The sequence below is a fragment of the Dendrobates tinctorius genome, unplaced genomic scaffold, assembly GCF_039654945.1.
Source record: "Dendrobates tinctorius isolate UK_male_01 unplaced genomic scaffold, ASM3965494v1 ptg000231l, whole genome shotgun sequence".
Classification (NCBI taxonomy): domain Eukaryota; kingdom Metazoa; phylum Chordata; class Amphibia; order Anura; family Dendrobatidae; genus Dendrobates; species Dendrobates tinctorius.
This window is the reverse complement of record NW_027361898.1, coordinates 18,771,731-18,796,214: the sequence shown is the minus strand read 5'-3', so window position 1 is coordinate 18,796,214 and position 24,484 is coordinate 18,771,731. Positions and strand designations below refer to the sequence as shown.

The 24,484-nt window shown below is 42.7% G+C and overlaps 1 protein-coding gene and 1 pseudogene across 2 annotated transcripts in view; one reads left to right on the top strand and one right to left on the bottom strand.

The window, feature by feature from the left end:
• Positions 1-24,484, bottom strand: part of ARR3 (arrestin 3) — a 40,746-nt gene that overhangs the window by 7,769 nt on the left and 8,493 nt on the right. Inside the window, exons 8-14 of one of the 2 annotated variants that reach the window (XM_073555893.1) lie at positions 23,662-23,797; positions 20,334-20,418; positions 18,031-18,103; positions 16,326-16,463; positions 16,066-16,149; positions 2,992-3,015; positions 80-148 (exon numbers count right to left, since the gene is read on the bottom strand). In XM_073555893.1, the coding sequence (XP_073411994.1) occupies positions 80-148; positions 2,992-3,015; positions 16,066-16,149; positions 16,326-16,463; positions 18,031-18,103; positions 20,334-20,418; positions 23,662-23,797 (609 nt within the window). The remainder of the gene's footprint in view (positions 1-79; positions 149-2,991; positions 3,016-16,065; positions 16,150-16,325; positions 16,464-18,030; positions 18,104-20,333; positions 20,419-23,661; positions 23,798-24,484) is intronic. The other variant, XM_073555894.1, reaches the window with a different exon arrangement.
• LOC141059779 (C-Jun-amino-terminal kinase-interacting protein 4-like) lies at positions 5,063-8,170 on the top strand (annotated as a pseudogene).

Here is a 24,484-nt window from a genome sequence, read left to right as displayed (position 1 = left end):
CAATCGATTCATACCATCGCTATATGTGACTTATGTCAATAATGTCCTCAATAAACTTCCATATTAATTTTTTCATGACATATATCTAGACTTACCATCAGATGGCTTTGGATGCATCAGATTAAAAGGCAGTTCCACAAAAACATCACTGGAGGATAATAGATACAAAATTAGTTAGAATTTTTAAATATGCAGGTCCTTATAGAGGAAAGTTTTTGCTTGAAACAAACACTGTAAAAATTAGAGTTTCCAAATATTTTTCTCAAAGCTTCCTTTCATATGCTTGTAGAAAAATGTAATAACATATATTTAATACTAGCTGAAGAGCCCGGCGTTGCCTGGGCATAGTAACCAACTTTGGTTAGTTATAACAAATTATAATGAATATATTGCACATAAAAACATTTCACATCATATATTCAACACTACAGATTTGCAACACAAATTAACTAACGATAACCCAAGTATTGATAGTATTTTATTTTCAACTCATTCAAGAGCCTTTTGATAAACAACATGTGTATCTGTGTATCTAACCCTATCCTGTGTGATAATGTCTGCTGAGCTGTGTACCTAACCCTCTCCTGTGTGATACTTTCTGCTGAGCTGTGTATCTAATCCTATTGTGTGTTACTGACTGCTCAGCCGTGTATCTAATCCTATCCTGTGTGATACTGACTGCTGAGCAGTGTATCTAATTCTATCCTGTGTGATACCGTCTGCTGAGCCGTGTATCTAACCCTATCCTGTGTGATACTGACTGCTGAGCCGTGTACCTAATCCTATCATGTGTGTTACTGACTGCTGAGCCGTGTATCTAATCCTATCCTGTGTGATACTGACTGCAGAGCCGTGTATCTAATCCTATTCTGTTTGATACTGTATGCTGAGCTGTGTATCTAATCCTATCCTGTGTGATACTGACTGCTGAGCCGTGTATCTATTCCTATTCTATGTGATACTGACTGCTGAGCTGTGTATCTAATCCTCTCCTGTGTGATACTGACTGCTGAGCTGTGTATCTAATCCTATCCTGTGTGATACTGACTTCTGAGCCGTGTATCTAATCCTATCCTGTGTGATACTGACTGCTGAGCTGTGTATCTAATCCTATCCTGTGTGTTACTGACTGCTGAGCCGTGTATCTAATCCTATCCTGTGTGATACTGACTGCTGATCTGTGTATCTAATCCTATCCTGTGTGATACTGACTGCTGAGCCATGTATCTAATCCTATCCTGTGTGATACTGACTGCTGAGCCGTGTATCTAATCCTATCCTGTGTGATACTGGGCTCCCCCTGCAGTCTGTGTCAGAGGGTGGTCTGTGTTGGCACGGTAATAAATTGTGTTATTTCCAGCTTTACAGAAGGACGATAACACCATAGAAATGATAGGAATAATTGGCAAAATTGTTTGGTGAATTGGAATACGCGGGGTTAAAATTTCGCCTCACAACATAGCCTATGACGCTCTCGGGGTCCAGACGTGTGACTGTGCAAAATTTTGTGGCTGTAGCTGTGACTGTGCAGATGTCAATCCCGGACATACACACATACATACATACATACACTTTTTCCCCATAATGTACCTAGGGGCAAAATTGTTTGGTGAATTGTAACACGTGGGGTTAAAATTTCGCCTCACAACATAGCCTATGACGCTCTCGGGGTCCAGACGTGTGACTGTGAAAAATTTTGTGGCTGTAGCTGTGACGGTGCAGATGCCAATCCCGGACATACACACATACATACATTCAGCATTATATATTAGATTATTATTACTATTATTCATTTTTATAGCGCCATTTATTCCATGGCGCTTTACATGTGAAAAAAGAAACAAAACAGGGCGCATCCACTGTGTGAAACCTTTAAAACACAATTGTAATGGTGAGGCAAGGAGAGACTCACCTGATAGGGTTGTGAAACTTCGGTCACAACACCTACAAACGCATGAAACAGCTGCTGCAGTCTGCACAGGGTCCAAGGACTTGTAAGTGAAGATGGCTTTAAGGTGCAATGATACACTGCGCTGCTGTAGGTATAATTCAAGGAACTTTATTGGTGCCTACGCGTTTCCTGAGCTGTCCCAACTCATTTCATCAGGGCATGATACAAGCATGCAATGCAGGAGTTTATATACAATCCAAAGTGGAAAAAAAAAAAAAGGGGGCAGGACAAGTAACTGCCACATCAGCAAGGCAATGGTATAAAACACATTAAAATAATTGTATTTTAATAGAATATATTAAAACCACATATAATAAGAATACATACTCAAGAACAATAAAAAAGAAAATATATATATTTCTTTTGAAATAGACATGGGGGATCACAGGGTCCAATAAAAAAGTAGTTAAAACCATACTCAACTGTGTTCTAGACTCCTTGAAGATGGTTTTAACTACTTTTTTATTGGACCCCGTGATCCCCCGTGTCTATTTCAAAAGAAATATATATATTTTCTTTTTTATTGTTCTTGAGTATGTATTCTTATTATATGCGGTTTTAATATATTCTATTAAAATACAATTATTTTAATGTGTTTTATACTATTGCCTTGCTGATGTGGCAGTTACTTGTCCTGCCCCCCTTTTTTTTTTTTTTTTTTTTCCCACTTTGGATTGTATATAAACTCCTGCATTGCATGCTTGTATCATGCCCTGATGAAGTGAGCTGGGACAGCTCAGGAAACGCATAGGCACCAATAAAGCTCCTTGAATTATACCTACAGCAGCGCAGTGTATCATTGCACCTTAAAGCCATCTTCACTTACATGTGAAAAAAGTGCATACATACAGTAGACAAGTACAATAAACATGAGCAATACAAGGAACACACAAGTACAGAAGGAGAGAGGACCCTGCCCGCGAGGGTGCACAGTCTACAGGGGTTGGGTGAGGATACACTAGGAGAGGGTAGAGCTGGTCGTGCGGCGGTTCATTAGACTGAAGATCACTGCAGATATATGTAAATAATTGTACATTTACCTTGAGATAAGGTCTCCTAGAATGCTGCAAATGAATGAGGAAAAAATATTAATGACCAAATATGATAGTAACATTGTTTTTTTTCTGATGATTGTAAATCCATTTTACATCGCTGGGTCGGTGTAGACTGGGAATTCGCTGGAACCTCTGATGTTGAGGATAGGCTTAGCCGCCGGTAGTCACCAGGTACCACACCCTAAGGCAATCCCCGGGTTGGCAGCAGCTGACGGAAGATCAGAGTTGCTGCACAGAGTGGCAAGACAAAGGCGTAGTCATTGGACTGGCTGTTGGTATTCGAAGCAAAGTCTGCAGTCATTCAATGTGACACACTGTTGCCATTCCCCTGCATGCCCTGTGCAGGTGGGTGGTCATGTGATTGCGTATATATATATATATATATATATATATATATATATATATATATACTGTATATATATGTATATACAGTGGGGAAAAAAAGTATTTAGTCAGTCAGCAATAGTGCAAGTTCCACCACTTAAAAAGATGAGAGGCGTCTGTAATTTACATCATAGGTAGACCTCAACTATGGGAGACAAACTGAGAAAAAAAAATTCCAGAAAATCACATTGTCTGTTTTTTTTTCATTTAATTTGCATATTATGGTGGAAAATAAGTATTTAATCAGAAACAAGCAATCAAGATTTCTGGCTCTCACAGACCTGTAACTTCTTCTTTAAGAGTCTCCTCTTTCCTCCACTCATTACCTGTAGTAATGGCACCTGTTTAAACTTGTTATCAGTATAAAAAGACACCTGTGCACACCCTCAAACAGTCTGACTCCAAACTCCACTATGGTGAAGACCAAAGAGCTGTCAAAGGACACCAGAAACAAAATAGTAGCCCTGCACCAGGCTGGGAAGACTGAATCTGCAATAGCCAACCAGCTTGGAGTGAAGAAATCAACTGTGGGAGCAATAATTAGAAAATGGAAGACATACAAGACCACTGATAATCTCCCTCGAGCTGGTGCTCCACGCAAAATCCCCCCCCGTGGGGTCAGAATGATCACAAGAACGGTGAGCAAAAATCCCAGAACCACGCGGGGGGACCTAGTGAATGAACTGCAGAGAGCTGGGACCAATGTAACAAGGCCTACCATAAGTAACACACTACGCCACCATGGACTCAGATCCTGCAGTGCCAGACGTGTCCCACTGCTTAAGCCTGTACATGTCCGGGCCCGTCTGAAGTTTGCTAGAGAGCATTTGGATGATCCAGAGGAGTTTTGGGAGAATGTCCTATGGTCTGATGAAACCAAACTGGAACTGTTTGGTAGAAACACAACTTGTCGTGTTTGGAGGAAAAAGAATACTGAGTTGCATCCATCAAACACCATACCTACTGTAAAGCATGGTGGTGGAAACATCATGCTTTGGGGCTGTTTCTCTGCAAAGGGGCCAGGACGACTGATCCGGGTACATGAAAGAATGAATGGGGCCATGTATCGTGAGATTTTGAGTGCAAACCTCCTTCCATCAGCAAGGGCATTGAAGATGAAACGTGGCTGGGTCTTTCAACATGACAATGATCCAAAGCACACCGCCAGGGCAACGAAGGAGTGGCTTCGTAAGAAGCATTTCAAGGTCCTGGAGTGGCCTAGCCAGTCTCCAGATCTCAACCCTATAGAAAACCTTTGGAGGGAGTTGAAAGTCCGTGTTGCCAAGCGAAAAGCCAAAAACATCACTGCTCTAGAGGAGATCTGCATGGAGGAATGGGCCAACATACTAACAACAGTGTGTGGCAACCTTGTGAAGACTTACAGAAAACGTTTGACCTCTGTCATTGCCAACAAAGGATATATCACAAAGTATTGAGATGAAATTTTGTTTCTGACCAAATACTTATTTTCCACCATAATATGCAAATAAAATGAAAAAAAAACAGACAATGTGATTTTCTGGATTTTTTTTTCTCAGTTTGTCTCCCATAGTTGAGGTCTACCTATGATGTAAATTACAGACGCCTCTCATCTTTTTAAGTGGTGGAACTTGCACTATTGCTGACTGACTAAATACTTTTTTTCCCCACTGTATATATACTGTATAAAGAAATGGCATATCTGCTCATTCATCTGCTCACAGAGGTAGACAACACAGGAATGCTGTCTCTTTAAATTTTCCACTGGTTTATTGAGGTACAGCATAAACCAGGGCAGGGTAGCAACATAAACATGGCCTTTCTGGCCCAACTGGAAAACTAAACAAAAAACAAATGGCACAGTCCATGTTGCTGCAGAGATCCGCCCGCTCAGGAAACAAACATAAAAAAAGCTTCAACTTTCCTTATCCTCAAACACAGCTCTGTATTCCCCATCTCCAGGCATACCCAACACTGAATGAGCCAGAAGACTGCATATTTATCCTCTGGACTCCATCTTGGGGTGTAAATATGGTGAACGGCCTCTCACCCACTCTTCAGCTGTTCACTAAATCTAGCCCTAAACATGGCTGATTAACTCCTCTCAGTACTTAGTGTGCTGGAGCATTTTCTTAGGTTCATATCACTGAAAATTATAACCTTGGTGACACATATCTGTTCTCCAGTACTTTGCCAGTGACTTTGTCCTATATACCCCCCCTTAGCCCACAGTTGGGAGTTCTGGCAACTTCAGTCACCAGACAGGGAAGTCTACACAGGGCATTAACTGTGTTAGGGTACCGTTACACCTAGCGATGCACCAGCGATCCCGACCAGCGATATGACGCGGTCAGGATCGCTGGTGCATCGCCAGGTGGTCGCTAGTGAGCTGCCACACAGGCAGATCTCACCAGCGACATCGCTGGGGATGGGGATCGCTACTTACCTGTCAGACGCGGCGATCCTGCGTCCTCCCGCCCGGCTCCACGCGTCGCTCGTCGGCGCCACAGGAAGCCCAGCAGGAAGTGACCGACGAGGAATGGTCCAGGAGCTTCTCGCGCGATCAGCGATAACCAGCGGGGGAGGCGGTCGGAGGTAAGTATCACATGCAGCGATATCGCTAGCAATATCGCTGCAACGTCACAAAATCGGTGACTTTACAGCGATATTGCTAGCGATATCGCAGTGTGTAACGGGGGCTTTACTATGCAGTTTCCCACTGTTCTCCACATGAAAGTTGAAGTTTTGGAGCCCTAGAAACCATCTAGTCACCTAGGCATTCATCCCCTTCCTTTCTCTCGTCCGTCTCAGGGGCTCATGATCTGACACTAGCCTGAACGTCTGGCTTAATAGCTAGTAACTCAGAGTGTAAATTGCCCACTTGATGGCCAAGCATTCTTTTTCTACTATGGCATAGTTTTTTCTCACAGGAGGACAGTTGTTGTGGACAGATTCATCCACTCCTTTCCTAGGCTGAGGCAGTTCCGAGTTGTACAGGGAGCCCCCCAGAATGCGGACGACCTGGTTGGCCTAGTTGAAAGTTACCAGGTGGTCGAGAAGTCCGGAAACTGGGCAGTGCATATCTGTGAACACAGTCACCAATCCACTAAGACATGAGCTGCAGCCACAAGCTGAAGATTATGCCCTTCAGGAAGTTCCATCAGTCGTTGATGATATAATTAATTCTACTCCAGAACTGAAGTTACATTTTGAAGCTTCTGAAGCAAGTACAGCAAAAGATATTTCTGATCCAGAAGACGATGCAGCTGACTGAAACAACAGTTTACTCTTTCCTGGGATGTATGAGGCTGAGAGATGCACAGAATGAAATTGATATGGCCAGAAAAGTTCTCATTGTAAGGGTGGAGGAGCTGATGGCAGGGCGAGAGTTTCTTAAAAGCGAGATTGAAACTGTAAAGCAAATCCTGTGTCGATATAAACTGAAGTTAAGAGAAACTGATCAGGATCTGCAGATGACTCGCATTGAACTGGATGAAGCAAGAAAGTTATGCAGCGAGTATTCTGAGGTGGCTATACCTGCTGCCCAGAGAAAACGATTTACCAGAGCAGAGATGACACTTGTACTGATGGAAAGAAATCAGTATAAGGAGAAACTTATGGACCTTCAAGATGTAATTAGCAGAACAGAAATGTTAAGGGCCTTCAAAGAAGTGCAAGATGTACAAATGAGAAAAATCTTCCTTCTGCAAGGTATTTGACAGATTATTCTACTGGACCACAAGAGAAAGCAATAACACTACCTTCAACACCATCAATAGGACTTAACCAATCCCAGCCTTCTGCTGCTGTTTTCTTCTGGTGGAAATAGTGTTATACTAAATCAGTTTATGAATTTTTATATATCTAATACCTCAAATGATGTTGATGCCGTGTCGTTATGATGAAAGAAACACGGGCATTAACGGCACATTCGTTCTCACATCTGGAAGGAGCATGGGAGAGCACAGGTTCATGGCTGGAGTATTTCACCTTTTTTAAAGAACATGGGTGATTGTCTAGCGGAAAGTGAGCTTAGGAACACTCCTTTACTAGTCCAACTTTGACTTTTGGATCAGAAAGATCCAAGAAAACAGCTGTGGTGTGCAACTGCAACATCAACAGAAGAAAGAAGATGGTACTCACTTGAGTAGTAGTATAGCTTGGATCTGTCCAGGTACCCATCCTGTAAACGAGATCATGGTGATACATGCAAGTTCATCCAACCATGTTGTGGATCAGTTTGAAATACATAATACACATGTTCTCTGTGTGTCCTACATGCCAGCCACAGATTGAATGGTGTAGAAGAGGAAGAATAATGCAAAGATTTGAACAGAGTTGCCACTATCAGGAAGGAAGTTTGTTAATTCATTCGGCTGTTTCTGAATGGAGGACTTGTCTTCAGATAATTCAACTTAAAGATGCAATTCACAGTACTACTCATAACAATGACTTACTATTCTGGCTGATGGGACACTTGCTATTTTTAAAAGGACTACTACTAGGAACTGGAATCTGGACAACCAAAAAAGTTGTTGACTTGGGGAGGCCACGGCAATCAATCTGCTGTTCAGCAGTGGATGTGTGGTGTGGTTATAGAAATAGAATATATGTTGTGGATCCCAGAATGGGCAAAATCAAAATATGGTCTGAAGCAACACCTCAACCCGAAAGTCGAGTAAGGCACATATCTAGAGCTAGAGATGGAGTGTGCATATCTGTTCGCTTGGATTCTATTCTTCCTCTGTTCTATCACAAAACTGTCCAACCTTTTGTGACGCAACAGCGACCTCGCCAGTGAGCTCGTTACGTGTGACACTTAGCAGCGACCAGGCCCCCGCTGCGATGACGTTGATCGTGCTCGAATGTCCTGGGCCATTTTTTGTTCACTGGTGTCCCACTGGACAGCATGCATTGCTGCGTTTGACGCAGACGAGTGACCTCCTTGGCGACGCAGAACTCATGGACGCAGGCGGGAGTCGTCAGAATAGCTGCTGTGTGACAAAGTACCAACAACCGCAGAGGTCGTTCTACAGATCGCCGGATCGATGCTGCTTTGTAGAGTAGATCTCTCTGTTTGTCTGTTTGACAGCTTACTAGCGACCATTTAGCGACGCACCAGCGATTCTTACCAGGTCGTATCGTTGTCGGGATCACTGGTGCGTCGCTTAGTGTAATGGTACCCTTAGTGTGCTGGAGCATTTTCCTAGGTTCATATGAATGAAGCTAATAACCTCAGTGACACATATCTCTCCTCCAGTACATTGAGATATATATATATATATACCTTACCTTATATATATATTGTAAGGTAGCGCTGTCATTCTATGTTGGGGACACTCGCTTGGCAGGCCAAATAATCACGTCGGCACGGGTTTTCCATAAAACAATAACAATCCATGCGGTTTATTCAGGCATCATAAACCCACAGCAGCAACATAAAGTTCATATAAACAGCATAGCGTCCATGACAGAGCTCCACTCTGTTAAGTCTGTACTCACACAGGTTACGCAATGTCCAGTACTCAGGCTCTTCAGCCTCACAGATATCTCACCCCGTCAGGGTTACCTCATGGCTGCTTCAGCTCACTGCAGACATTCATTCCCTCTCCCTGGGAACTGTCAGACGCTTGCAGCCTTTACTCACAGCATTCACGTGCTGTCAGGCAGGAAGCCCCATCTCCCAGCGGGACCTTCCACAACGGACCAACCGGGTCCAAGCATTCACCCATGTGACCTACCCTGGCCACCTTATATGGTCCGTAGCCACGCCCACCGGGTCACATGGCTATGATCTCATCACAGGTCCTTCACACTCGCAAAGTCTTTTACTACCAGCGTTTTCAGACACACCCCTGGGTGGATTGTAGGTAGCTGGTTCCGCCCATCTCTCTATTAGAAAAAACTTTTTGACAGTTAGAGTGATCAATGAGTGGAACAGGCTGCCACGAGAAGTGGTGAGTTCTCCTTCAATGGAAGTCTTCAAACAGAGGCTGGACAGACATCTGACTGGGATGATTTAGCGAATCCTGCTTTGAGCAGGGGGTTGGACCAGATGGCCCAGGAGGTCCCTTCCAACTCTACGATTCTATGATTCTGATTCTATGATTCTATGATTCCAGCTACCCGAAGACTTCCCTAAGACATTGACACGGAACCTCAGCAGTATCACTGTGCTGATCAACACATACACAAGTCTTCATCTCAAGGCCACCCACCTTGAGATACATTCCGATCATTAATCATCCTACTCCTATCAGGACACTAGAAATGCTTATACGCCTGTCCTGGACCACCCACACAGCGCCCCCTAGCGGACACAGTGGTCACTACACCACAATATATATACACACACAGTTGAAACCAGAAGTTTCCATACACTATATTGTAAGGAGATACATATGCATATTTTACTCAACATCTGACATGAAATAAAAAAAAATTTTTTTTCCCGTTTTAGGTCAATTAGGCATTTTTATTATTTACTGCAAAGTCAAACGTTTACATACATTTCATTAGCATTTGGTACCATTGTCCTTAAACGGAATGACTTGGGTCAAACATTTGGGATATCCTTCCACAATCTTATCACAATAGTTGGTTAGAATTTGGGCCCATTCCTTCTGACAAAACTGGTGTAACTGATCCAGATTTGTAGGTCGCTTTGCTCTCACCTGCCTTTTCAGCTTTGCCCATAAATTTTCAACAGGAATGAGATCAGAGCTTTGTAATGGCCACTCCAAAACATTGACTTTGTTATACTTAAGCCACTTTGTTACCATTTTGGCAGTATGCTTCGGGTCATTGTCCATTTGGAAGACCATTTCCACCCAAGCTTTAACTTCCTGGCTGATGTCTTCGATGTTGCTTCAATATTGCCACATACTCTTCTTTTCTCATGAGGCCATCTATTTTGTGAAGTGCACCAGTCCCTCCTGCAGCAAATCAACCCCACAACATGATACTGCCTCCCCCGTGTTTCACAGTTTGGATGGTGTTCTTAGGCTTCCGAGTGTCACGTCTGCCATGTCTGTTTGTCTCAAGAACTCCTGGAGCGATGTGCATGCGCATGTTTTGTCTGCTGTCCTGCATGTTCGCTAGAGCTGTGTGCAGACTCACCTCATGTCTGAGCTGCAGGATCCCTGCGTTTCTGCTCTGCCTTCTGTGATCTTCTCGTCATGTCTGGAGTCCTTGATCATGTGATGTTTCTTAAGATCCTGCACTGTCTGGTTCTGCAATCATCTCGTCATGTCTAGAATCCCGGATCATGTGTTCTTCCTAGGATCCTGCACTGGTTGGTTCGGTGATCATCTCGTCATGTCTGAAACCCTGATCATGTGACGTTTCCTAAGATCCTGCACTGTCTGGTTCTGCTATCATCTCGTCATGTCTAGAATCCCGGAAGTTCTCCCCTGGTCCTGACCTGGAGGAGGAGGTGCTATGCCCTATATCAGGCCGCCTCTTCCTATGCTCAGGGCCTGATTATTGTGTTGCTTCCCTGCAAGGCTCTGGGTCTGTGGGGTTGCTCCCTCTATTCTGTGCCCTTGCACTTTGCTCTGTAGTGCGCCTCTGCACACGCTCCGTGCTCGTATTCCGCCTCTTGTCTTGTGCCATGTCTTGTGTTGTCTCTTGTGCCATGTTTGTCTTTGCCTTGCTTTGCCTTGTAGTCCTTCTGCTGTTCTTTGTCTTAGTCTGTTTTGCTATGTCTCGCCTTAGCTATGCTTTGACTTGTAGTCCTTCCTTTGTTCTCTGCCTTGCCTGTTTTGCCATGTCTTGCTTTTGCTATGCTTTGACTTGTAGTCCTCCCTGTGTTCTCTGCCTTGCTATTCCTTGCTTTGTGTTCCTCCCTATGGTCTCAGTCTTTGCTTGCTCTGCCTCGCTCTCTCCTATGGTGCTCTGTAGTGCTCCCTGGCACACGCACCATTTCTCCTCTCCTTAGTGCTCGTTTCTTTGTCTAGTCCCAAGGTCTTCCCTTGGCCCGGCTCTGGGCTTCTGCCTACGCTCTGCTGCTAGACTCTGTCCTCTCTCTGACCTGGCTCTGTTTCTGCCTGTATTCCTTGCCTTGTTCCCTGCCTTGTCCTTGCATTGAACCCCGGCGTGGGTTCCCCTTGGCCGTCTCCTGTGCCGTGGTAAGTGCCACGTGTTTGTGTACAGCCGTGTGTACTGGCCAGTGTGGCGTGCCCCCTGCGTGGCTCCTAGCATGCAGCCCTTCCTTGTGCCCTGGCGTGGCTCCTAGCACGCACCCTGCCTTGTACCTTGGCGTGTCTCTACACGCACTCTGTCTTGTACCTTGGCGTGTCTCTACACGCACTCTGTCTTGTACCTTGGCGTGTCTCTACACGCACTCTGTCTTGTACCTTGGCGTGTCTCTACACGCACTCTGTCTTGTACCTTGGCGTGTCTCTACACGCACTCTGTCTTGTACCTTGGCGTGTCTCTACACGCACTCTGTCTTGTACCTTGGCGTGTCTCTACACGCACTCTGTCTTATCCTATGCTTTGGCGTGGCTCTACACACGCACCCTGTCTCGTTTGTGAACCTTGGCGTGTCCCCTACACACGCACCTCGCTTTGAACCTTGGCGTGTCCCCTACACACGCACCTCGCTTTGAACCCTGGCGTGTCCCCTACACACGCACCTAGCCTTGAACCCTGGCGTGTCCCCTACACACGCACCTAGCCTTGAACCCTGGCGTGTCCCCTACACATGCACCTAGCCTTGGACCTTGGCGTGTTCCCTAAACACGCACCCTGCTTGGATATCTGTCGTGCCTCCTTGCCTGAACCCTGGTTTGCCTGCCGGATGCCCGGAACCTGCCGACCGTTGCCAGAGGTCCGGAACCAGATGACTGCGGCCTGATGTCCGGAGCTGACGTCCGCAGCCTGATCCCTGGACCCTGTCGGTTTGCCAGCAGTCCGGAGTCCGATGCCATCTTGCCATTACCTGTGCCTAGGCGTGCCATCTGGCACGTACCATGTTATGGACCTTGGCGTGCCCACGCGCGCACCTTGCACGTTTTGCTTGTTTTCTCTGTATGTGATCTTGTGTTATTCTAATGAAGATACCTTGCACCTACGTCTAGTCTCGTCTTGCTTCCTGCTCGTCCTTGTCGTCAGACACTCGTCTAGTGTCCCCTGAGCCGGCCGTCTGGTCCCAGCAGTCGTGGTGGCTCACCCCCTTGGTCTTGCCCCTGACACTCCCTGTATAGGGGGTGGATTCTCACAAGGTCAGCTCGCCCTCGGTGGGTGGGTGCCACGACCCAGAGGGTCCACTCAAAAAATGGGCTCAGCAGGAGCTGAGTCCGTCACACCGAGCTTCTCCCTTTTTCCTTCAAATGTAACAATGGTCATTATGCCCCAAAAAAATCAATTTTAGCTTCAAGTTTTAGTTTTTGAAGGTCTTTGTTCCATTGTGCATTTGAAAACATTATATATGGCTTTTATATGTTTCTTTTGGAGTGATGGCTACTTCCTGGCAGAGTGACCTTTCAGACTATGTTGATATAGTACTCCTTTCACTGTGGATGTTGACACAATCTTACCAGCTTCCGCCATCATCTCCACAAGTTCTTTTGCTTTTGTCCTTGGATTGAGGTGCACATGTCGGACCAAAGCACGTTCATCTCTGGGACACAGAACCCATCTCCTTCCTGAGCGGTATGATGGCTGGACATTTCCATCTTGTTTGTACTTGTGTATACTTGTTTGTACAGATGAATAAGGCACCTTCAAGTATCTTGAAATTGTACCCAAGGATGAGCCAAACTTGTGCAAGACTACAATTCTCTTCCTGATATCTTGGTGCTATCTTGGCTTGATTTCTGAGACTTCCAATGATGCTACACAAAGAAGCAGCGTGATTCAGGGGAACATTAAAATACATCCACAAGTGTGTCTCTAATTAACTCAGATGTTGCAAAAACCTAGTAATCTTAGTGTACGTAAACTTTTGAAAGGCAAATTTGCCCCCTTCAGCAAGAAAATAGTCAAACAAACTACACATCCATGATTTGATCACAAAATACAGTTTAAACATTAATTTTCATAAACCTGCAGTAAGGAAAAATGACCTGCAGGTGGCACCACAGTGCCCCAAAGCACACTACCACAAAGCTGCATGGAGACATCACAAACAAATCCAAACATTTGCCTTGGGAGCTTACCAGCTTGCCGAACTGCTTGCCCTGCTTATTTTAGCCAAATTGGAGGATTGTACACTTTACTGCAGGTGAGACACATATGCAAACACATTTGTAAACATGCACTGCCTATTGAATTGCACACTTGCTCCGCCCATACTCCACCCACACAAACAAATTATACACCATTTGAAAGGTCAAATTACCTGCAGATGGCAACACACTACACCAAAGCACACTACCACAAAGCTGCTTACAGACATCACAAACAAATCCAAACATTTTCCTTGGGGTCTTTCGAGCTTACTCAAGTGCTTGCCCAGCCTATTTCAGCCACATTGGAGGATTGCACACTTCAATGCAGGTGAGTCACATATGCAAACACATTTGTATGCATGCAATGCTTTTTCAGTGATTACTTCGCCCCACACAGACAAATGGTGAGTCACATATGCAAACACATTTGTAAACATGCACTGCTTTTTTGCTTATTACTTCACCCCACACACACAAATTATATACTATTTGAAAGGTAAACTAGCTCCCTTCAGCAAGAAAGGAACCAAACAAATCACACATTCACGATTTTATCACTAAATACAGTTTAAACATTCATTTTCATAAACCTGCAGAAAGACACAATGAACTGCATGTGGCACCTCAACCGGAAGACATTTTTTGGCCTCTACTTATCAAACCAATTTATTGTATTACCAATCTACATATATAAATACTTGTCTGTGTTCATCATCTCATGAAATTCTGAAATTGCCTGTGCTCCCGACGACCAATGTGAAAATATTGCACGGGCCAAGCTAGTTTATTAAAAAAGAAAAACTGAAATATCACATGGTCATACGTATTCAGACCCTTTGCTCAGTATTGAGTAGAAGCACCCTTTTGAGCTAGTACAGCCATGAGTCTTTTTGGGAATGATGCAACATGTTTTTCACACCTGGATTTGGGGATCCTCTGCCATTCTTCCTTGCAGATCCTCTCCAGTTCCGTCAAGATGGATGGTGAACGTAGGTGAACAGCCATTTTCAGGTCTCTCAGGGATGCTCAATTGGGTTTAGGTCAGGGCTCTGGCTGGGCCAGTCAAAAATGGTCACAAATTGTTCTGAAGCCACTCCTTTGTTTTTTTTATCTGTGTGCTTAGGGTCATTGTCTTGTTGGAAGGTGAACCATTGGCCAAGTCTGAGGTCCAGAACACTCTGGAAAAGGTTTTCATCCAAGATATCTTTGTACTTGGCCACATTCATGTTTCCTTCAATTGCAAGCAGTTGTTCTGTCCCTGCAGCTGAAAAACACCCCCATAGCATGATGCTGCCACCACCATGTTTCACTGTTGGGATTGTATTGGGCAGGTGATGAGCAGTGACTGGTTTTCTCCACACATATCACTTAGAATTATTACTAAAAAGTTCTATGTTCATCTCTTCAGACCAGAAAATCTTATTTCCATAGTCTGGGAGTCCTTCAGTTTTTTAGCAAACTCTATGCGGGCTTCATATGTCAGACACTGAGGAGAGGCTTCCTCTGTCGGGCCACTCTGCCATAAAAACCCGACTGCTGGAGGGCTGCAGTGATAGTTGACTTTGTGGAACTTTCTCCCATCTCCCTACTGCATCTTTGGAGCTCAGCCACAGTGATCTTGGGGTTCTTCTTTACCTCTCTCATCATGGCTTTTCTCCCACGATTGCCTTGGCTGGGCGGCCAGGTCTAGGAAGACTTCTGGTGGTCACAAACTTCTTCCATTTAAGGATTATGGAGGCCACTGTGCTCTTAGGAAATTCTTTTGTAACCTTGGCCAGATCTGTGCCTTGCCACAATTCTGTCTCTGAGCTCCTTGGCCAGTTCCTTTGACCTCATGATTCTCATTTGGTCTGACATGCACTTTGAGCTGTGAGGTCTTATATAGACAGATGTGTGTCTTTATAAATCAAGTCCTAGCAGTTTATTTAAACACAGCTGGACTCCGATGAAGAAGTAGAACCATCTAAAGGAGGATCACAATGAAATGGACAGCATGTGGCTTAAATACGAATGTCTGAGCTAAGGGTCTGAATACTTATCACAATGTGATAGTTCAGTTTTTCTTTTTTAATAAATTTGCAAACATTTCTACATTTCTGGTATATATACATGATTTACAGGTCTGTGGTCACTTGCTGACCAGTCTTATCCTTCTTCTATCTTCTGAGTTCATATAAACCAGAAGAAACAAGTCGCACATGTACAGACATGTGAACGACTATTCGCTCAGGGCATACAGGGTGTCTGTGATAGTGTGCTCCTTGCACACTGTCACAATTTGGCAGTTTACAGTCACACAGAGTGAATACAAAGAATTCTTCATGGTCAAGACAACACCTTTAACCCAATGACCATGGCCAGATTAAAGGGGCTTTTTGTTTTGATTAGGGAATTCTGACTTATACACGGGTCCCTTTACAGTATTCTCCTTGATAAGCAATAGTGAAGAGAGAATATAAAGAGTCTCCCTCGCTCACTCCTTTCTTTAAAGGGACCTTTGTACTTTTATTAGGTCACGTACCCGCCTCTGGCTGCCATCAAATTGACTTTGACTCTGTAAGATACAAGCATGCCCATCACCTCTCTGTCCATTCCAGGGCGCATACTGTGAGGAAAAAAATAGCAAAATATAATTTACATCCATTTTTTAAAGTAAGATGACTATGTTCACAATAATTATTATGAATAAGAAAGTTACAAAGTAGAAAATGTACTTAATCTGTATTAAATTAGACATCAATAAAAAAAATGAATATTGCAGTTATTTAATTGGGAATTTACATTGTTGATGACGCCAAGTTAGTATCTCCATGCTTTAGTTTGCCATCCAGTGCCAGGCCACGCTTCTCTCGGTTATCGGCCAGTAGCGGAGTCACTGAATATGTTTGTGAGAATGTTGAATTTGCTGCTACAGTATCACTAACGAGAAATAGGAGGAAAAATTCCTTGTCATACTTAAAAGATAGAAAGATTATACACTATATAGGTAATGATATTGAATTCAGGTTTTTCATTCAGTCCCATTATCAGAAGTGTATAAAATCCAGCCCCTAGCCATGCAGTCTGCCTTTACAAACATTTGTGAAATAGTGGGTTCTCTGGAGACCTGAAGACAGTTAATGAAATGTATTCTTCTTAACTATTCCAAGATCAACTAGGAGTGTAATTACTGAAAAACTGAAGTGTTTAGGAACCTCAGCAACTCTACTATGGAGCAGCAGACCTCATAAAGTTACAGAACTGGGTCACGAAGTGCTGATATTGCATAGTGCACAAAAGTTGCCAACATTCTGCTGACTCCTTGAAGGGGTTGTGTGGTCTAAATTGATAGGTCTGTGTGATTGCAAACCTATGAATCACCTCAGCACTATGTTCTGCAGGGAGTAGCCGATTTCTGAGCAGGGACTGATGGTGATGCATGTGTTACGCATACTTCCGACCAGAGCCTGTCTAGTGGGTCCTCACTCGATACTCCTGTATGGAGCAAGGACGCGCATACTAGATGGGCTGTGGATGGGAGTATGCATAACATATACTTATGTGCTGGTTCCAGCTCAGAAATCGGCAAATCCATGCAGCTGACAATGCGTGCGCTGGAGGGATTCATAAGTCTGCAATCGCAAAGAGTGACTGCAGACTTATCAATTTAGAATGGACAAGCCATGGATTGCCATACATCCTTCACTTCCAGAGGCATTTTGGAGAATTGTATGCTTCAAGCATTGCGAGAACAGGGAAGGCTGTTTTCGATTCCAACAATACTGTGCACAAAACTAGGTCTACAAAGGTAAGGATGAGTGAGTTTGGTGTAGAAGAACTTTACTAGATGAATAGAGCTCTGGCCCAGAGATTGTGACTCAGGCCCTCATGTCCAGCATCAGTGATTTGACTTTACAAATGCTCTTCTGGGTAATTGTCCCACAATACCCACAAACACACTCCAACATTTTGATGAAAGTCTATCAAGAAGAGTGGAAGCTATTATGGCTACAATATGGGAACCAATTCCATATTAATGCCCTGGATTTAGAATAGGATATAATAAAAGCTCTTGTATGTAGGTGTCTCCATGAATCAGACTTGTTTTTCAGCTGTCCTTGACATGCATGTTTGAATTGAGATCTGGAGAATTTGGAGTCCAAGTGAACATTTTGAACTTTTTATCAAGTGCTACAAATCATTACTATTAGTGATGAGTGAACGTTCTCGGATAAGGTGTTATCGGAGCATACTCGGGTGCTAACCAAGTGATTTTTGGCGTGCTAAAATAATATGTTTAAGTACCAGCACCTGCATGTCTCATGGCTGTTAGACAGACACAACACATGCAAGGATTGCATGACACCCATAGTGTGAACACAGCCTTAAATGTAATAAACTTGGGCACAATCAAAAAGCGAGCCACAGTTTTTCTTGGTTACAAACAACTCTTCATTGTGTTTCCAGTGTCATTTAAGCTGAAGGAGGAGGTATTTTATCTACTCACTTCATTTCCTCGCTTAAAACAATTTTTATGTACTTGTCCAGTGAATACAACACCACATCTGTCTCCTGCTCCACTAGAGAGATAGCAAAAAAGCAAATGATCATTAACTTTACTGCATTTACAATATTCTGTGTGGTTACATGAAGTCAACTATTTTACAAATCAAAAATGCTGGATTGCTAATCAATGGACATCTACCTATACAGTGGCATGTAAAAGATTGGGCAGCTCTGGTCAAAATTATGGTTATTGTGAACACTTAAGCAAGTTGACGATGAAATGACCTCTAAAAGACCTATAGTTAAAGATGACACATTTCCTTTGTATTTTAGGCAAAAAAATATATTGTCATTTTTTTTTTTTTTACAAAAATGAAAAAGGACTAATGCAAGAGTTTGGGCACCTTGGAGATTTGTGTGCTCAGATAACTGCTATCTGCTCTAGAGTTATGTGTTCTACTCTTTGCACTGCCAGAGCCGATATCAGCTGATCTATTGGAGTCACATGTGTTAGACTCAAACCAATTTCACACTGATGACCTGTTCTACAGATAGGTCATTGATATGCATGTCTTGGACAACCACTCTAAATATGATTTATTCCAAGGAATGCTATGCAATGCTGACCTCCCATCCTGGTAATAACAGGTGACATGACAGTGGCATCCCCCCCACATGAACAGCATATCATTACCATATCTTGATATAGAAGCCAACAACTTTAGGTCATCTCACATATTCACGTATTCATGTTGCTTATTTTTTCAAAAATTTTCCAAGTCAGATTAAAAACACATACACGCTTTTGCCATGATTTTCACAAATTTATGGCAAAAATCAAGGCAGAAAAAATCTAGCACAATTGCATCCTGTGAGCATATACTTTTTGTTTATGTATGTATCAAAAAAAATATACAGTCCATACAGTCTGGCTTAGGAACTAAATGGACACTGAGATGTTATGTGTATGTACCCTCTTTGTTAAAGGGGTTGCCAGGACTTTAACTTTGATATCCTATCCAGTGGATAGGTTATCATGTCTGATCGGTGGGGTACATCCCCTCCGATCAGCTGTTCCCAGTGTTGGCGGCAGTCGGAACTGCTCAGTTGCGGAGCTACACAGCTCCATTGATGGAATAGTTGCGCAGCCTGGTACTGCATGTCTGCCCCCTATTGATTTGAATATGTGGCAGATGTGCAGTGCCCAGCCGCGGCCACTGTACAGTCGACAGATCTGTGCTGTGCAGCTATGCTGTTGAGGAGTTCCGGACGACATGGGGAACAGCTGATTGGTAGGAATGGTAGGTGTCGCACCCCCCATTAATAAGACATTGATGACTTAATGTCCCGTTACATGCAACGATATTGTGAACGATATCGTTGCAACGTCACCAGTTTGGTGATGTTGCACCGATGTCGAAACAAGATCGTTGCGTGTGACACGTAGCAACGATCAACGATCAGTTGGCTGATTGTTAATCGTTGCCTAATGATCTGGGCCATAAATCTATCGCTGGTCTCCCGCTGGGCAACACACATCGTTGCGTGTGACAGCGAGAGACCAACGATCAGCGAGCTCCCAGCGCCATACAGCAGATGCTGGGAGCTGGTATCCAGGGTAAACAGCGGGTAACTAAGAGCCGCGCGGCACTTAGATACCCGCTGTTTACCCTGGATACCAGGGTGCTCGCTGGTCCTGATCGCTGGTGAGTCTGCCTATGTGACAGCTCACCAGCGATCAGCTAACTATGTTCCAACGATCCCATCCACGTCAGATCGTTGGTGGGATTGCTGTGACATTGAAGTGTGTAACGGAGCTTTTATCCTAATAACAGGCCATAAATATTGAAAAACCAGACAAACACTTTAAAGTGAACTTTCAACTTCCAATCTCAGGGCAATGTGTCATAAACAAAAAGGGGTTCAGCAGACTGAAGCATAGCCTTATTTGAAAAGATTCAGTCTAACTTTTTTATTATTTTTTTCTCCTGCTAAGCCTAGGAGTCAAGTGAGTGGTCTCACTTTCATGGGTTTGCATGCAGAGATAGCTGTTAATCATTGATACGACTATCCACTGTAATCTTAAGCCTGGCATGAGCAAGAATTTATATCAATATCTTACAAGATAAACTGAATATTTTCCAACAAAAGGATATATGATTTTTTTATTCATCACCCAGACAGATCAAACTACATATTGCACATAACAGGTCCGCTCAAACGGCAATTACGGTAGTTGTTTTTTTTAAAGACCAATCTTTTAAAATTGTGTTTGACTTACACTCTTCTGTACTTTATAAATACCTGTGATCTTAATCTTTTTCACAATTTTGTTGGTTGAATTGTTGATTTTCACATTGATTTTGATTGGGTCACCATGATAATATATCTACAAAAATAAAAAAGAGATATAAACATAATTGCAAACTAAATGGGTCTTTGGGCCTGGAAATAAACTTAGGTTTTCTTGTTTGCTTTGCTGGTATTTTATAGTTAACAAATTGATCAAAGTAAAAAACGTTGATTTTCCATGATAATTTCTTGCATGTGAAAATTCTCATTAATATATAACAACTAGAGAGGTCTGTGATACATGCATAGATGTTTACGTAATTAGTGCTCACTGATTATCACTTCGGATCTTAATAATATACAGTCATGATAAAACCTAAGTTCTATGATTTTACATATCAGGATATAATAAAAAAAATCTTCTGGTCTTTGTCTTTGTCAACACAATAGCAATTTTCCCAGGAGTGGATGTCTTTACAAATTTGCCTCAAGGCCAGACTCTGTGATGCTCTTAGGCCGGTTTCACAAGTGCGGTTGTGCCCGCGTTTCATCCGCATACATCCACATGCGTCCTGTTTTCTTATCTTTAACATGGTGGACACAGGGACATGTGTTTGCCTGCGGATGCTTACGCATGCGTCGTTTCACATTATGCGGTGGGGCGTGGCTAACGCACCATGTTGCATTTTTTGAGGCGTCAAATTTCCGCAGTCATCCGCATAAGAATGACTGCGGATGAAATGAGTAAAAAACCCGCATTCCTGTCTGCAAGAATGCAAGGGTACGTAATGACATGCGTACGCTTTGCATTTGCGTACGCAAGCACACGCCAGAATTAACATAAGACACGCCCATTGGTGTCTAGGAAATTCCAGTGGAAAAAGCATTGTCCTATCGAATGCAACCGCAAAAGCATTAGCATGCGTTTGCATGCGTTTTTGCATGCGTTTGCGGTTGCAGACGTTACGCTGCGGACTCAACCGCAAATGTAAAACTAGCCTTAGAAATTGCAAGCAAAAAACAAGAGCTACAACTCAGACTCTAAAGGCCTTAATTAGCATGTTAAATGTTCAAGTTCTTGATACTACAGCGCTGTGCAAATTAATTGGGACAAAGCATTTTTTAAGTAAAATTGTAAGTTGGTTACCAGTCAGTGATTCAAACCAGTTTTAACTGCTTTGAACAGGTGTGAGTGCCTGTTCAAAGCAGTTAAAACTGGTTTGAATCACTGACTGGTAACCAACTTACAATTTTACTTATAAAAATGCTTTGTCCCAATTAATTTGCACAGCTCTGTACAAATAAAAAAGACTGGGCGAGAATGGCAGTGGCTTGTTTGGAAGCTTTGCCAGGAGAGAGACTCTTTTTTTCTAAAAAGAACATGGCAGCGTGATTAAAGTGTGCAAAGTTGATTATGAAGAAACCACAAGATTTCTGGAACAATGTCTTTTATACAGGCAAGAACAAATGAAAATGTTTGGCCATATTGCTGTGTTTAGCAAACTCCAAACTCCAAACACAACATATCAGCAAAAAAGACAAACAAAAAACATCTGTCAGGCATGGTGGTGGAACAGTAATGATTTGGACTTGTTTTGTTCTGTATACCAAAGTATTCTAAAATGAAATGTAAGGCCATCTGCTCAAAAGCTAATGCTTGGCAGAAATAAGGACATTTAACAATACAATTATACCAAGCACACCAGCAAATCTACAAGAAGGAGTTGCAATGGCCCAGTCAGAGTCCAGACATTGACCCAATTGAATTGTTGTGGTGGGAACTTAAGAGAACTTGTGCACAAATGAATTACCACAAAGCCCCAATAAGCTTAAGTAGCGTTGTGAAAAAGAGTGAGCCAGAATTCCTCCAGAGCGGTGTGAGACTGATAAAGTCATAAAGAAAAATATTACTTCAAGTTATTGCTGCTATAGGCTACAAGTTAATGATGTTATTTTATTTTACAGCCACTGCTGTTGCATTCCAGTCTAGATTTTTGTTAGATGGTTATTCCTATCTTCATAATTCGATATTATTGGATAGTGCTTGTAAAATCAAGCTATTTTGAAATTCACTGCTTTTTAAAATTTTCAGCCATTCTTCAGATATGAAAACTTTTTGAAAACACTGTACTGAAGATGGCTGAGATTAGGAGCTAACTGCACACTCTAGCAATCCTTTGGCAGGTTTAAGACAGTGCTTACAAGCTTGAGAGAAAAGAGCTTGTAAGCACTGTACATGTTCTGCTGTCTAGCAGCTGTGCTCAGCCTCCAAGACAATAGCTGACATTTTTAATAAGCAGTATTGCAAAATTGCTTGTATTTACTAGCACTATCCAACAATATCCAATTATAAGGATGCATCGCATGTATGATAATTGCACAGTGCTGTGAATTATCAGTAGTGTCATACAGCCACAACTTCTCATTCTCAGATGAATTGGCCACAGACAGATGAGTGGCACTATCATCTCCTGCAGTTTCAGCCCTCTCATCCCTTTACATTTGTACATGTATGGGGAAAAGTCCAAAATATCTGGGAGACCTCTTCTGTGATGTGTCAGTCACTTTTGCTGGGTCCATCCATGGTTCATTATTTTACATATACTTTGACCCTGCTGTGTTGCATGCTTCTATAATATAAGATATAGTGTACTTTAAAGAAGCACTCCTCCCATCAAAGTTTTTATCCTCTTACATTTTGGAGCCATCATATTATATAGCACTGTGTACTTACAATTGCTCATTTTTCCCTTCTACCCATATAATTATTCTCTTTTCCATTAGATCTATGACATCACATGAAAAAAAAAAGACTAGCTGGATCCTTCTAAGCGCTACGTAGCAACAGGAGGTCAATTTTCCCTGCATGAGTCATAAGTCACTGCAAAAGTCCCTGGAGGGGGGGAGGTGGGATGGAGCAGCTGGATCAGGAGTTGAAGAGAGGAATGATTTTTGCAAGGACACATAACTTCATGTTTCTACCTAGAGCAGAGAACAGAAGGATTATCTGGGTAGACATGAAAAATGAGCAATTGTAAGTACACGGTGCTGTATAAGATGATGACTGCAATATGTTAAGAGGATAAAAACTTTGATGGGAGTATTTCTTTAATAATGAATTCACATCTTTCCATGTAACAACTGACGGTTTTGTATATATTTCCCTCCAGTTTCTATTTTGCCCTAGCCATCATGCCATTTTGTTTGTCAAATACAGTAATATTATGTGATTTTTTTTTTCATAGTTGCACAAATAATCATGAATTTATTTCCTATATTGATGTATTAATGCTAAAATATGAAGATATGCAAAAGTCATAAAATTAATAAGAGATGTTACCTCCTTATCTAATGAGGCCTCTAGTTGCAGTGGTTTGTCTGACAACATGAACTGACGGGTGACTTCTGCTTTTGCGCCTGGTCCTCTGGCATCTGGGGCATACTGGACTTTCCTAATAATAAGACGTACTATATTCCTAGTGGTGAAGGAATATGAGATTAAAACTAAAATTGATATTCATTAAACGGGACACTATGTCCATGTAGCAGTAATACACCATAGACATCCTACGCCATGGTAAAATCATCACTATAAACCTCAGTCTTATGCTTCATCACATCTTTTCCAGGTTCTAAGATTTTTTTTAGCCTCTTTATACCCCAACCTAGGATAGAAGAAATAAATAAATAGTAGCCCAGTCAAAGGTGTCTATTTGGTGAAGCATATAAGGTATTTAGTTCATTAGTGGAAGCATATGGTGGCTCAGTGGTTAGCTCTTTTGCTTTGCAGTGCTGGAGTCCTGGGGTAAAATTCTAAGAAGGACAACATCTGCAAAGAGTTTGTATGTTCTCCCCATGTTTGCATGGGTTTCCTCCGGGTTCTCCGGTTTCCTCCAACACTTCAAAGACCTACTGATAGGGAATCTAGGTTGGGAGCCTCAATGGGGACATTGACAATAATATCTGTGATGTCTGTGCTTAGGCATTAATGGTACAATAAAAGTAAGTAAAATAAATACAGTATGTGCTGATTTACTTCTTTCCACCTATTGCGGTTATAGTTTCGGGTGTCAGACAACTATTCTTTGAATGGGTATTCCAATCATGGACAATAATAATATTTCTGCATTGTGTGATATAGATGCCTTGAGCAACGCAGCTAC